Raw genomic sequence first — 14,961 nt, forward strand, 5'->3', positions numbered from 1 at the left:
TCCTCTTCCTCTCTACCCCTTCAGTGAGTTAGTATCTTCCTCTTCCTCTCTACCTCTTCAGTGAGTTAGTATCTTCCTCTTCAGTGAGTTAGTCTCTTCCTCTTCAGTGAGTTAGTATCTTCCTCTTCTTCCTCTTCAGTGAGTTAGTATCTTCCTCTTCAGTGAGTTAGTATCTTCCTCTTCAGTGAGTTAGTTATCTTCCTCTTCAGTGAGTTGAGTTGAGTTATCTTCCTCTTCAGTGAGTTAGTATCTTCTCTTCTCTTCTCTTCCTTCTTCAGTGAGTTAGTATCTTCCTCTTCAGTGAGTTAGTATCTTCCTCTTCAGTGAGTTAGTATCTTCCTCTTCAGTGAGTTAGTATCTTCCTCTTCAGTGAGTTAGTATCGTCCTCTTCAGTGAGTTAGTATCTTCCTCTTCAGTGAGTTAGTATCTTCCTCTTCCTCTTCAGTGAGTTAGTATCTTCCCTTCCTCTCTACCTGAATGTGAATCTGTGAGGAAACCGGAGGTGGAAGTAACACAGCCTGAGCAAGTCCCACCTCCTCCTGCCTCTCCCAGAGCGCCGGTGGCCATATTGGATGATCTGGGCGTGGCCCCTCTTAAACCTGTAGTTGTCCTGGTCTGACGACCTCAGTCTGACGAGCGGTGCCCCCTGGTGTCTGGGAGGGTTGTTGCGTCTCCTGACACTCACACCACCGTGCTGATGCGGTTGATAGACTTGGAGCTGGTGGTGCTGCCCGACCCCGTGCTGCTGTTGCCCCCGCCAGACCCCTGCTGCCCTCCCTGGTGCTGGGGTGGGTGGCTGGGCGGCTGGAGCTGGAGGGTGTAGGGGGAGAGAGGGGTAAGCGGGGTGTGAGGGGAGGAAGGGGGGGGTAAAGGGGAGTGAGGAGGGGGAGGGGGTATGGAGGAGAGCGGGAGGTACTGGGCGTGGCTGTGGGCGTCGGTCTGTGGGACGTACCGGGCGGAAGGGGTCTGTGGGAGAGGGGCGGCAAAAATGAAGTGAGTCTGGTGCTGAGGGTGTTGGGCGAGATGGGGGCTGAGGGAAAGGCCGGGATGGGGGCTGTGGTTGTGGGAATGAGCGGTAAGATGAGGGACATGGGTGTGGGCGTGAGGGTGGGGCTGCGAGCGCGAGAGAGTAAGAGGGAGCTTGGCGCCTCCTCCTCCTCCTCCTCGACCGTGAGTGGAGTGTGTGTGGTAGAGGGTCGGGGGCCCCGGCGAGTGAGGAGAATGTGGAGAAAGGGGCGGAGGGGGGCAGCCTACCCCCATAGAAACCCCCATGTTGGTATAGAACCCCCCCTGACCCTGTACACCATGCTGCTGCAGCTGGGAGGGAGCAGGACCGGGGCCTGGCCGCTTGGGGAACCCAGCCAGGGGGCCCCTGTGGATGGTATGAGGCCCAGGGGCCCCCTGGGCGGTGGAGGAGGGCTGGCTGGGAGCGGGCCCTGTCTGGGCGTGGTAGCGGTGGTGGTGATGGTAGTAGGATGGAGGAGGCTGCTGCCCTGCGGTACTGTTGTGGCAGTACTGGGCGTGCAGGGCCTGGATCTTGGAGGGCCCTCCTGGGTCGGAGTTGCTGAGGGCGGAGGGGGAGTGTGGGGGCGGGCCGCCGGTGGTGGGCGGGGGGACAGGTGCAGGGTAGTCTGGCAGCCCAGGTGGGAGGAGAGGGGGGAGAGAGGGGAGAGGACCAGGGGGCTTGGTGTTGGAGCGCTTGCTCCCAAACAGGGAACCCAGGAAGGAGCCTCCACTGCCCCCTCCCCCTCCAGACCCGCTCCCCTGGGATCCTGTCACCCCTCGGTCTCCGCTGCTGGGAACCAGTGCCGTCGTCCCAGTAGCGGTATTGTGATTTACCCCCGGCCCACCCCCCACTCCCGTCCCGGGGCTCAGGATGGGGTGGTGAGGCCGGTAGTCTTGGATGTCATAGCAACCGGGTGGCATTACACCCCCACCCATGTGGGGGCGCTGATGAGACCTGGGACTGTTAATGATGGAGCCCTGACCAGAGAAGGATAGGAAGAGAGAGATGAGAGATGAGGAGAGAAAGAGAGGAGGGGAAGAGAGAGACAGAGGGGAGGAGGGAGAGAGGAGAGAGAGGAGACAGAGGGGAGGAGGGAGAGAGGAGAGAGAGGAGAGAGAGGAAAGAGAGACGGGGGGAGGAGGGAGAGAGGAGAGAGAGGAGACAGAGGGGAGGAGGGAGAGAGGAGAGAGAGGGAGAGAGAGGAAAGAGAGACGGAGGGGAGGAGGGAGAGAGGAGAGAGAGAGAGGAGGGAGAGAGAGAGGGAGAGAGAGGAGACGGAGGGGAGGAGGGGAGGGAGAGAGAGAGGAGAGGGAGGAGGGGAGGAGGGATAGAGGAGAGAGGAGAGAGAGACGGAGGGGAGGAGGGAGAGAGGAGAGAGAGACGGAGGGGAGGAGGGAGAGAGGAGAGAGAGACGGAGGGGAGGAGGGAGAGAGGAGAGAGAGGAGAGAGAGACAGAGGGGAGGAGGGAGAGAGGAGAGAGAGACAGAGGGGAGGAGGGAGAGAGGAGAGAGAGACAGAGGGGAGGAGGGTCAGTAAAGTGCTGTTTTTATTTAATCATAACACCAATAAAGTTAACAGCTTAAAAAGACATGCCATATCTATGTTACTGCCATCCCACCAGCAACTGGTGAGACAAACACATGCAGGCCCTTTAAATCCACCACAATATCAAGCAGTAGTGAATAGTACCATGCAGGGTATTGAAAACATCCAGAAGCATCATGCCATATTGCAGTGGTAGTTTGATTAGCAGACTTACTTCCATAGTGCTGTCCACCCCACCCCCAGACTAGCAGACTTACTTCCATAGTGCTGTCCCCCCAGACTAGCAGACTTACCTCCATAGTGCTGTCCCCCCCCCAGACTAGCAGACTTACCTCCATAGTGCTGTCCCCCCCCCCCAGACTAGCAGACTTACCTCCATAGTGCTGTCCAGGGAGCCCAATGACCCCCAGACTAGCAGACTTACTTCCATAGTGCCCCCCCAGACTAGCAGACTTACTTCCATAGTGCTGTCCACCCCCCCCCAGACTAGCAGACTTACTTCCATAGTGCTGTCCAGGGAGCCAACACATAACCCCCCCCCAGACTAGCAGACTTACTTCCATAGTGCTGTCCAGGAGCCAACCCCCCAGACTAGCAGACTTACTTCCATAGTGCTGTCCACCCCCCCAGACTAGTGCTGCAGACTTACTTCCATAGTGCTGTCCAGGGAGCCAACACTGTTCCGTCGGCCCCGCTTTCCTGCACCAAGGAATAACAAAAGTCATATGTTGTGGTGTCATGCAGACGGCATTGTTGCTGTATCAGTGAACACTAACACGAGATTCTAATGTGGACTATTTCTCTCTAAACTGCAGTTCTCCTGTTGGGACAGCAGGTGGATAACTACAGTTCTCCTGTAGGACAGCAGGTAGATAACTACAGTTCTCCTGTAGGACAGCAGGTAGATAACTACAGTTCTCCTGTAGGACAGCAGGTGGATAACTACAGTTCTCCTGTTGGGACAGCAGGTAGATAACTACAGCAGGAGGATAACTACAGCAGGAGGATAACTACAGTTCTCCTGTAGGACAGCAGGTGGATAACTACAGTTCTCCTGTTAGGACAGCAGGTGGATAACTACAGTTCTCCTGTTGGGACAGCAGGTGGATAACTACAGCAGGAGGATAACTACAGCAGGTGGATAACTACAGTTCTCCTGTAGGACAGCAGGTGGATAACTACAGTTCTCCTGTTGGGACAGCAGGTGGATAACTACAGCAGGTGGATAACTACAGCAGGTGGATAACTACAGTTCTCCTGTTGGGACAGCAGGTGGATAACTACAGTTCTCCTGTTAGGACAGCAGGTGGATAACTACAGTTCTCCTGTAGGACAGCAGGTGGATAACTACAGTTCTCCTGTTAGGACAGCAGGTGGATAACTACAGTTCTCCTGTTAGGACACAGATAACTACAGGTGGATAACTACAGTTCTCCTGTTGGGACAGCAGGTGGATAACTACAGTTCTCCTGTTAGGACAGCAGGTGGATAACTACAGTTCTCCTGTTGGGACAGCAGGTGGATAACTACAGTTCTCCTGTTGGGACAGCAGGTGGATAACTACAGTTCTCCTGTTAGGACAGCAGGTGGATAACTACAGTTCTCCTGTTGGGACAGCAGGTGGATAACTACAGTTCTCCTGTTAGGACAGCAGGTGGATAACTACAGTTCTCCTGTTGGGACAGCAGGTGGATAACTACAGTTCTCCTGTTGGGACAGCAGGTGGATAACTACAGTTCTCCTGTTAGGACAGCAGGTGGATAACTACAGTTCTCCTGTTAGGACAGCAGGTGGATAACTACAGCAGGTGGATAACTACAGTTCTCCTGTTAGGACAGCAGGTAGATAACTACAGTTCTCCTGTAGGACAGTTCAGTTCTCCTGTTAGGACAGCAGGTGGATAACTACAGTTCTCCTGTTGGGACAGCAGGTGGATAACTACAGTTCTCCTCTCCTGGGACAGCAGGTGGATAACTACAGTTCTCCTGTTAGGACAGCAGGTGGATAACTACAGTTCTCCTGTAGGACAGCAGGTGGATAACTACAGTTCTCCTGTTAGGACAGCAGGTGGATAACTACAGTTCTCCTGTAGGACAGCAGGTGGATAACTACAGTTCTCCTGTAGGACAGCAGGTGGATAACTACAGTTCTCCTGTTAGGACAGCAGGTGGATAACTACAGTTCTCCTGTAGGACAGCAGGTGGATAACTACAGTTCTCCTGTAGGACAGCAGGTGGATAACTACAGTTCTCCTGTAGGACAGCAGGTGGATAACTACAGTTCTCCTGTTGGGACAGCAGGTGGATAACTACAGCAGGTGGATAACTACAGCAGGTGGATAACTACAGTTCTCCTGTAGGACAGCAGGTGGATAACTACAGTTCTCCTGTAGGACAGCAGGTGGATAACTACAGTTCTCCTGTAGGACAGCAGGTGGATAACTACAGTTCTCCTGTAGGACAGCAGGTGGATAACTACAGTTCTCCTAGGACAGCAGGTGGATAACTACAGTTCTCCTGGTGGATAGCACTACAGTTCTCCTGTTGGGACAGCAGGTGATAACTACACTACAGTTACAGTTCTCCTGTAGGACAGCAGGTGGATAACTACAGTTCTCCTAGGACAGCAGGTGGATAACTACAGTTCTCCTGTTAGGACAGCAGGTGGATAACTACAGTTCTCCTGTTGGGACAGCAGGTGGATAACTACAGTTCTCCTGTTGGGACAGCAGTTCTCCTGGATAACTACAGTTCTCCTGTAGGACAGCAGGTGGATACTACAGTTCTCCTACAGCAGGTGGATAACTACAGTTCTCCTGTTAGGACAGCAGGTGGATAACTACAGTTCTCCTGTTGGGACAGCAGGTGGATAACTACAGTTCTCCTGTTGGGACAGCAGGTGGATAACTACAGTTCTCCTGTGGGACAGCAGGTGGATAACTACAGTTCTCCTGGGACAGCAGGTGGATAACTACAGTTCTCCTGTGGGACAGCAGGTGGATAACTACAGTTCTCCTACAGTTACAGTTCTCCTGTAGGACAGCAGGTGGATAACTACAGTTCTCCTGTAGGACAGCAGGTGGATAACTACAGTTCTCCTGTGGGACAGCAGGTGGATAACTACAGTTCTCCTGTTGGGACAGCAGGTGGATAACTACAGTTCTCCTGTAGGACAGCAGGTGGATAACTACAGTTCTCCTGTAGGACAGCAGATTCTCCTGTTGGGACAGCAGGACACAGTTCTCCTGGTGGATAACTACAGTTCTCCTGTTGGGACAGCAGGTGGATAACTACAGTTCTCCTGTAGGACAGCAGGTGGATAACTACAGTTCTCCTGTTGGGACAGCAGGTGGATAACTACAGTTCTCCTGTAGGACAGCAGGTGGATAACTACAGTTCTCCTGTAGGACAGCAGGTGGATAACTACAGTTCTCCTGTAGGACAGCAGGTGGATAACTTCTCCTGTAGGACAGCAGGTGGATAACTACAGTTCTCCTGTTAGGACAGCAGGTGGATAACTACAGTTCTCCTGTTGGGACAGCAGGTGGATAACTACAGTTCTCCTGTTCTCCTGGACAGCAGGTGGATAACTACAGTTCTCCTGTAGGACAGCAGGTGGATAACTACAGTTCTCCTGTTGGGACAGCAGGTGGATAACTACAGTTCTCCTGTTGGGACAGCAGGTGGATAACTACAGTTCTCCTGTAGGACAGCAGGTGGATAACTACAGTTCTCCTGTTGGGACAGCAGGTGGATAACTACAGTTCTCCTGTTAGGACAGCAGGTGGATAACTACAGTTCTCCTGTAGGACAGCAGGTGGATAACTACAGTTCTCCTGTTGGGACAGCAGGTGGATAACTACAGTTCTCCTGTTAGGACAGCAGGTGGATAACTACAGTTCTCCTGTTAGGACAGCAGGTGGATAACTACAGTTCTCCTGTAGGACAGCAGGTGGATAACTACAGTTCTCCTGGGACAGCAGGTGGATAACTACAGTTCTCCTGTAGGGACAGCAGGTGGATAACTACAGTTCTCCTGTTAGGACAGCAGGTGGATAACTACAGTTAACTCCTCCTGTAGGACAGCAGGTGGATAACTACAGTTCTCCTGTAGGACAGCAGGTGGATAACTACAGTTCTCCTGTATAGGACAGCAGGTGGATAACTACAGTTCTCCTGATAACTACAGTTCTCCTGTTGGGACAGCAGGTGGATAACTACAGTTCTCCTGTTGGGACACAGGTGGATAACTACAGTTCTCCTGTAGGACAGCAGGTAGATAACTACAGTTCTCCTGTTAGGACAGCAGGTGGATAACTACAGTTCTCCTGTTAGGACAGCAGGTGGATAACTACAGTTCTCCTGTTAGGACAGCAGGTGGATAACTACAGTTCTCCTGTAGGACAGCAGGTGGATAACTACAGTTCTCCTGTAGGACAGCAGGTGGATAACTACAGTTCTCCTGTTGGGACAGCAGGTACACTGTTGGGACAGCAGGTGGATAACTACAGTTCTCCTGTTGGGACAGCAGGTGGATAACTACAGTTCTCCTGTTCTCCTAGGACAGCAGGTGGATAACTACAGTTCTCCTGTAGGACAGCAGGTGGATAACTACAGTTCTCCTGTAGGACAGCAGGTGGATAACTACAGTTCTCCTGTAGGACAGCAGGTGGATAACTACAGTTCTCCTGTGGGACAGCAGGTGGATAACTACAGTTCTCCTGTTGGGACAGCAGGTGGAGTTCTCCTGTTGGGACAGCAGGTGGATAACTACAGTTCTCCTGTAGGGCACAGTTCTCCTGTTGGGCAGGTGGATAACTACAGTTCTCCTGTAGGACAGCAGGTGGATAACTACAGTTCTCCTGTAGGACAGCAGGTGGATAACTACAGTTCTCCTGTTGGGACAGCAGGTGGATAACTACAGTTCTCCTGTGGGACAGCAGGTGGATAACTACAGTTCTCCTGTAGGACAGCAGGTGGATAACTACAGTTCTCCTGTTGGGACAGCAGGTGGATAACTACAGTTCTCCTGTAGGACAGCAGGTGGATAACTACAGTTCTCCTGTTGGGACAGCAGGTGGATAACTACAGTTCTCCTGTAGGACAGCAGGTGGATAACTACAGTTCTCCTGTTGGGACAGCAGGTAGATAACTACAGTTCTCCTGTAGGACAGCAGGTGGATAACTACAGTTCTCCTGTTGGGACAGCAGGTGGATAACTACAGCAGGTGGATAACTACAGCAGGTGGATAACTACAGTTCTCCTGTTGGGACAGCAGGTGAATAACTACAGTTCTCCTGTAGGACAGCAGGTAGATAACTACAGTTCTCCTGTTAGGACAGCAGGTGGATAACTACAGTTCTCCTGTGGGACACTACAGTTCTCCAGGTAGATAACTACAGTTCTCCTGTAGGACAGCAGGTGGATAACTACAGTTCTCCTGTTAGGACAGCAGGTGGATAACTACAGTTCTCCTGTTGGGACAGCAGGTGGATAACTACAGTTCTCCTGTAGGACAGCAGGTAGATAACTACAGTTCTCCTGTTAGGACAGCAGGTGGATAACTACAGTTCTCCTGTTAGGACAGCAGGTGGATAACTACAGTTCTCCTGTTGGGACAGCAGGTGGATAACTACAGTTCTCCTGTTGGGACAGCAGGTGGATAACTACAGTTCTCCTGTTGGGACAGCAGGTGGATAACTACAGTTCTCCTGTAGGACAGCAGGTGGATAACTACAGTTCTCCTGTAGGACAGCAGGTGGATAACTACAGTTCTCCTGTAGGACAGCAGGTGGATAACTACAGTTCTCCTGTTGGGACAGCAGGTGGATAACTACAGCAGGTGGATAACTACAGCAGGTGGATAACTACAGTTCTCCTGTAGGACAGCAGGTGGATAACTACAGTTCTCCTGTAGGACAGCAGGTGGATAACTACAGTTCTCCTGTTGGGACAGCAGGTGGATAACTACAGTTCTCCTGTTGGGACAGCAGGTGGATAACTACAGTTCTCCTGTAGGACAGCAGGTAGATAACTACAGTTCTCCTGTAGGACAGCAGGTGGATAACTACAGTTCTCCTGTAGGACAGCAGGTGGATAACTACAGTTCTCCTGTAGGACAGCAGGTGGATAACTACAGTTCTCCTGTTAGGACAGCAGGTGGATAACTACAGTTCTCCTGTAGGACAGCAGGTGGATAACTACAGTTCTCCTGTTAGGACAGCAGGTGGATAACTACAGTTCTCCTGTTGGGACAGCAGGTAGATAACTACAGTTCTCCTGTAGGACAGCAGGTGGATAACTACAGCAGGTGGATAACTACAGTTCTCCTGTAGGACAGCAGGTGGATAACTACAGTTCTCCTGTAGGACAGCAGGTGGATAACTACAGTTCTCCTGTTAGGACAGCAGGTGGATAACTACAGTTCTCCTGTTGGGACAGCAGGTGGATAACTACAGTTCTCCTGTAGGACAGCAGGTAGATAACTACAGTTCTCCTGTAGGACAGCAGGTGGATAACTACAGTTCTCCTGTAGGACAGCAGGTGGATAACTACAGTTCTCCTGTGGGACAGCAGGTGGATAACTACAGTTCTCCTGTTGGGACAGCAGGTGGATAACTACAGTTCTCCTGTTGGGACAGCAGGTGGATAACTACAGTTCTCCTGTTAGGACAGCAGGTGGATAATACAGTTCTCCTAGCAGGTGGATAACTACAGTTCTCCTGTAGGACAGCAGGTGGACAGCAGGTGGATACACAGGTGGATACAGTTCTCCTGTTGGGACAGCAGGTGGATAACTACAGTTCTCCTGTAGGACAGCAGGTGGATAACTACAGTTCTCCTGTAGGACAGCAGGTGGATAACTACAGTTCTCCTGTAGGACAGCAGGTGGATAACTACAGTTCTCCTGTAGGACAGCAGGTGGATAACTACAGTTCTCCTGTTGGGACAGCAGGTGGATAACTACAGTTCTCCTGTTGGGACAGCAGGTGGATAACTACAGTTCTCCTGTTAGGACAGCAGGTGGATAACTACAGTTCTCCTGTTAGGACAGCAGGTGGATAACTACAGTTCTCCTGTTGGGACAGCAGGTGGATAACTACAGTTCTCCTGTTGGGACAGCAGGTGGATAACTACAGTTCTCCTGTAGGACAGCAGGTGGATAACTACAGTTCTCCTGTAGGACAGCAGGTGGATAACTACAGTTCTCCTGTTAGGACAGCAGGATAACTACAGTTCTCCTGTTAGGACAGCAGGTGGATAAGGACAGCAGGTGGATACAGTTCTCCTGTAGGACAGCAGATAACTACAGTTCTCCTGTGGGACAGCACTACAGTTCTCCTGTTGGGACAGCAGGTGGATAACTACAGTTCTCCTGTTGGGACAGCAGGTGGATAACTACAGTTCTCCTGTAGGACAGCAGGTGGATAACTACAGTTCTCCTGTAGGACAGCAGGTGGATAACTACAGTTCTCCTGTAGGACAGCAGGTGGATACTACACTGGGACACAGTTCTCCTGTATGGGACAGCAGGTGGATAACTACAGTTCTCCTGTGGGACAGCAGGTGGATAACTACAGTTCTCCTGTAGGACAGCAGGTGGATAACTACAGTTCTCCTGTAGGACAGCAGGTGGATAACTACAGTTCTCCTGTTGGGACAGCAGGTGGATAACTACAGTTCTCCTGTTGGGACAGCAGGTGGATAACTACAGTTCTCCTGTTGGGACAGCAGGTGGATAACTACAGTTCTCCTGTGGGACAGCAGGACACTACAGTTCTCCTGTGGGATAACTACAGTTCTCCTGCAGGGGACACACAGTTCTCCTGGATAACTACAGTTCTCCTGTTGGGACAGCAGGTAGATAACTACAGTTCTCCTGTAGGACAGCAGGTAGATAACTACAGTTCTCCTGTTGGGACAGCAGGTGGATAACTACAGCAGGTGGATTCTCCTGTTAGGGACAGCAGTTCTCCTGGAGGACAACTACAGTTCTCCTGTAGGACAGCAGGTGGATAACTACAGTTCTCCTGTTGGGACAGCAGGTGGATAACTACAGTTCTCCTGTTAGGACAGCAGGTGGATAACTACAGTTCTCCTGTAGGACAGCAGGTGGATAACTACAGTTCTCCTGTTGGGACAGCAGGTGGATAACTACAGTTCTCCTGTTGGGACAGCAGGTGGATAACTACAGTTCTCCTGTAGGACAGCAGGTGGATAACTACAGTTCTCCTGTAGGACAGCAGGTGGATAACTACAGTTCTCCTGTTAGGACAGCAGGTGGATAACTACAGTTCTCCTGTAGGACAGCAGGTGGATAACTACAGCAGGTGGATAACTACAGTTCTCCTGTTAGGACAGCAGGTGGATAACTACAGTTCTCCTGTTGGGACAGCAGGTGGATAACTACAGTTCTCCTGTAGGACAGCAGGTGGATAACTACAGTTCTCCTGTAGGACAGCAGGTGGATAACTACAGTTCTCCTGTTGGGACAGCAGGTGGATAACTACAGTTCTCCTGTTGGGACAGCAGGTGGATAACTACAGCAGGTGGATAACTACAGTTCTCCTGTAGGACAGCAGGTGGATAACTACAGTTCTCCTGTAGGACAGCAGGTGGATAACTACAGTTCTCCTGTTGGGACAGCAGGTGGATAACTACAGTTCTCCTGTAGGACAGCAGGTGGATAACTACAGTTCTCCTGTAGGACAGCAGGTGGATAACTACAGTTCTCCTGTAGGACAGCAGGTGGATAACTACAGTTCTCCTGTTGGGACAGCAGGTGGATAACTACAGCAGGTGGATAACTACAGCAGGTGGATAACTACAGTTCTCCTGTTGGGACAGCAGGTGGATAACTACAGTTCTCCTGTAGGACAGCAGGTGGATAACTACAGTTCTCCTGTAGGACAGCAGGTGGATAACTACAGTTCTCCTGTTAGGACAGCAGGTGGATAACTACAGTTCTCCTGTTGGGACAGCAGGTGGATAACTACAGTTCTCCTGGGACAGCAGGTGGATAACTACAGTTCTCCTGTTAGGACAGCAGGTGGATAACTACAGTTCTCCTGTTAGGACAGCAGGTGGATAACTACAGTTCTCCTGTTAGGACAGCAGGTGGATAACTACAGTTCTCCTGTAGGACAGCAGGTGGATAACTACAGTTCTCCTGTAGGACAGCAGGTGGATAACTACAGTTCTCCTGTTAGGACAGCAGGTGGATAACTACAGTTCTCCTGTTGGGACAGCAGGTAGATAACTACAGTTCTCCTGTAGGACAGCAGGTGGATAACTACAGCAGGTGGATAACTACAGTTCTCCTGTAGGACAGCAGGTGGATAACTACAGTTCTCCTGTTGGGACAGCAGGTGGATAACTACAGCAGGTGGATAACTACAGTTCTCCTGTTGGGACAGCAGGTGGATAACTACAGTTCTCCTGTTGGGACAGCAGGTGGATAACTACAGTTCTCCTGTTGGGACAGCAGGTGGATAACTACAGTTCTCCTGTTAGGACAGCAGGTGGATAACTACAGTTCTCCTGTTAGGACAGCAGGTGGATAACTACAGTTCTCCTGTTAGGACAGCAGGTGGACAGCAGGTGGATAACTACAGTTCTCCTGTAGGGACAGCAGGTGGATAACTACAGTTCTCCTGTTGGGACAGCAGGTGGATAACTACAGTTCTCCTGTTGGGACAGCAGGTGGATAACTACAGTTCTCCTGTTAGGACAGCAGGTGGATAACTACAGTTCTCCTGTTAGGACAGCAGGTGGATAACTACAGTTCTCCTGTTAGGACAGCAGGTGGATAACTACAGTTCTCCTGTTAGGACAGCAGGTGGATAACTACAGTTCTCCTGTTAGGACAGCAGGTGGATAACTACAGTTCTCCTGTTGGGACAGCAGGTGGATAACTACAGTTCTCCTGTAGGACAGCAGGTGGATAACTACAGTTCTCCTGTAGGACAGCAGGTGGATAACTACAGTTCTCCTGTAGGACAGCAGGTGGATAACTACAGTTCTCCTGTAGGACAGCAGGTGGATAACTACAGTTCTCCTGTTGGGACAGCAGGTGGATAACTACAGTTCTCCTGTTGGGACAGCAGGTGGATAACTACAGTTCTCCTGTTAGGACAGCAGGTGGATAACTACAGTTCTCCTGTTAGGACAGCAGGTGGATAACTACAGTTCTCCTGTTAGGACAGCAGGTGGATAACTACAGTTCTCCTGTAGGACAGCAGGTGGATAACTACAGTTCTCCTGTGGGACAGCAGGTAACTACAGTTCTCCTGTAGGACAGCAGGTAGATAACTACAGTTCTCCTGTTGGGACAGCAGGTGGATAACTACAGTTCTCCTGTTAGGACAGCAGGTGGATAACTACAGTTCTCCTGTAGGACAGCAGGTGGATAACTACAGTTCTCCTGTTGGGACAGCAGGTGGATAACTACAGTTCTCCTGTAGGACAGCAGGTGGATAACTACAGTTCTCCTGTAGGACAGCAGGTGGGACAGCAGGTGGATAACTACAGTTCTCCTGTTAGGACAGCAGGTGGATAACTACAGTTCTCTCCTACAGTTCTCCTTGGGACAGCAGGTAATACAGTTCTACAGTGGATCTCCTGTTAGGACAGCAGGTGGATAACTACAGTTCTCCTGTAGGACAGCAGGTGGATAACTACAGTTCTCCTGTAGGACAGCAGGTGGATAACTACAGTTCTCCTGTTAGGACAGCAGGTGGATAACTACAGTTCTCCTCCTTGGGACAGCAGGTGGATAACTACAGTTCTCCTGACAGCAGGTGGGACAGCAGGTGGATAAACTACAGTTCTCCTGTTGGGACAGCAGCAGGTGGGACAGCAGGTGGATAACTACAGTTCTCCTGTAGGACAGCAGGTGGATAACTACAGTTCTCCTGTTGGGACAGCAGGTGGATAACTACAGTTCTCCTGTTAGGACAGCAGGTGGATAACTACAGTTCTCCTGTTAGGACAGCAGGTGGATAACTACAGTTCTCCTGTAGGACAGCAGGTGGATAACTACAGTTCTCCTGTAGGACAGCAGGTGGATAACTACAGTTCTCCTGTAGGACAGCAGGTGGATAACTACAGTTCTCCTGTAGGACAGCAGGTGGATAACTACAGTTCTCCTGTTGGGACAGCAGGTGGATAACTACAGTTCTCCTGTAGGACAGCAGGTGGATAACTACAGTTCTCCTGTAGGACAGCAGGTGGATAACTACAGTTCTCCTGTAGGACAGCAGGTGGATAACTACAGTTCTCCTGTAGGACAGCAGGTGGATAACTACAGTTCTCCTGTTGGGACAGCAGGTGGATAACTACAGTTCTCCTGTGGGACAGCAGGTGGATAACTACAGTTCTCCTGTAGGACAGCAGGTGGATAACTACAGTTCTCCTGTTAGGACAGCAGGTGGATAACTACAGTTCTCCTGTTGGGACAGCAGGTGGATAACTACAGTTCTCCTGTAGGACAGCACAGTTCTCCTGGATAGGACAGCAGGTGGATAACTACAGTTCTCCTGTTGGGACAGCAGGTGGATAACTACAGTTCTCCTGTAGGACAGCAGGGACAGCAGGTGGATAACTACAGCAGGTGGATAACTACAGCAGGTGGATAACTACAGTTCTCCTGTAGGACAGCAGGTAGATAACTACAGTTCTCCTGTTGGGACAGCAGGTGGATAACTACAGTTCTCCTGTAGGACAGCAGGTGGATAACTACAGTTCTCCTGTAGGACAGCAGGTGGATAACTACAGTTCTCCTGTAGGACAGCAGGTGGATAACTACAGTTCTCCTGTTGGGACAGCAGGTGGATAACTACAGTTCTCCTGTTGGGACAGCAGGTGGATAACTACAGTTCTCCTGTAGGACAGCAGGTAGATAACTACAGTTCTCCTGTTAGGACAGCAGGTAGATAACTACAGTTCTCCTGTTGGGACAGCAGGTGGATAACTACAGTTCTCCTGTTAGGACAGCAGGTGGATAACTACAGTTCTCCTGTAGGACAGCAGGTGGATAACTACAGTTCTCCTGTTGGGACAGCAGGTGGATAACTACAGCAGGTGGATAACTACAGCAGGTGGATAACTACAGTTCTCCTGTTGGGACAGCAGGTGAATAACTACAGTTCTCCTGTTAGGACAGCAGGTGGATAACTACAGTTCTCCTGTTAGGACAGCAGGTGGATAACTACAGTTCTCAGCAGGTGGATAACTACAGTTCTCCTGTAGGACAGCAGGTGGATAACTACAGTTCTCCTGTTAGGACAGCAGGTGGATAACTACAGTTCTCCTGTAGGACCAGCAGGTGGATAATACAGTTCTCCTACAGTGGATCTCCTGTTGGGACAGCAGGTGGATAACTACAGTTCTCCTGTAGGACAGCAGGTGGA

At 50.7% G+C, this 14,961-nt stretch overlaps 1 protein-coding gene across 1 annotated transcript in view; it reads right to left on the minus strand.

The window, feature by feature from the left end:
• Nucleotides 1–507: 507 nt before the first annotated feature.
• LOC115127226 (IQ motif and SEC7 domain-containing protein 1-like) overlaps nt 508–14,961 on the minus strand; it is a 75,229-nt gene continuing 60,775 nt past the window's right edge. The window contains exons 11-12 of the mRNA XM_065005122.1: nt 3,201–3,250; nt 508–1,983 (exon numbers count right to left, since the gene is read on the minus strand). Coding sequence (XP_064861194.1) covers nt 682–1,983; nt 3,201–3,250 — 1,352 coding nt within the window. The 3' untranslated portion in view covers nt 508–681. The remainder of the gene's footprint in view (nt 1,984–3,200; nt 3,251–14,961) is intronic.

This window comes from Oncorhynchus nerka, linkage group LG20 (genome assembly GCF_034236695.1).
Source record: "Oncorhynchus nerka isolate Pitt River linkage group LG20, Oner_Uvic_2.0, whole genome shotgun sequence".
NCBI classification, from domain to species: domain Eukaryota; kingdom Metazoa; phylum Chordata; class Actinopteri; order Salmoniformes; family Salmonidae; genus Oncorhynchus; species Oncorhynchus nerka.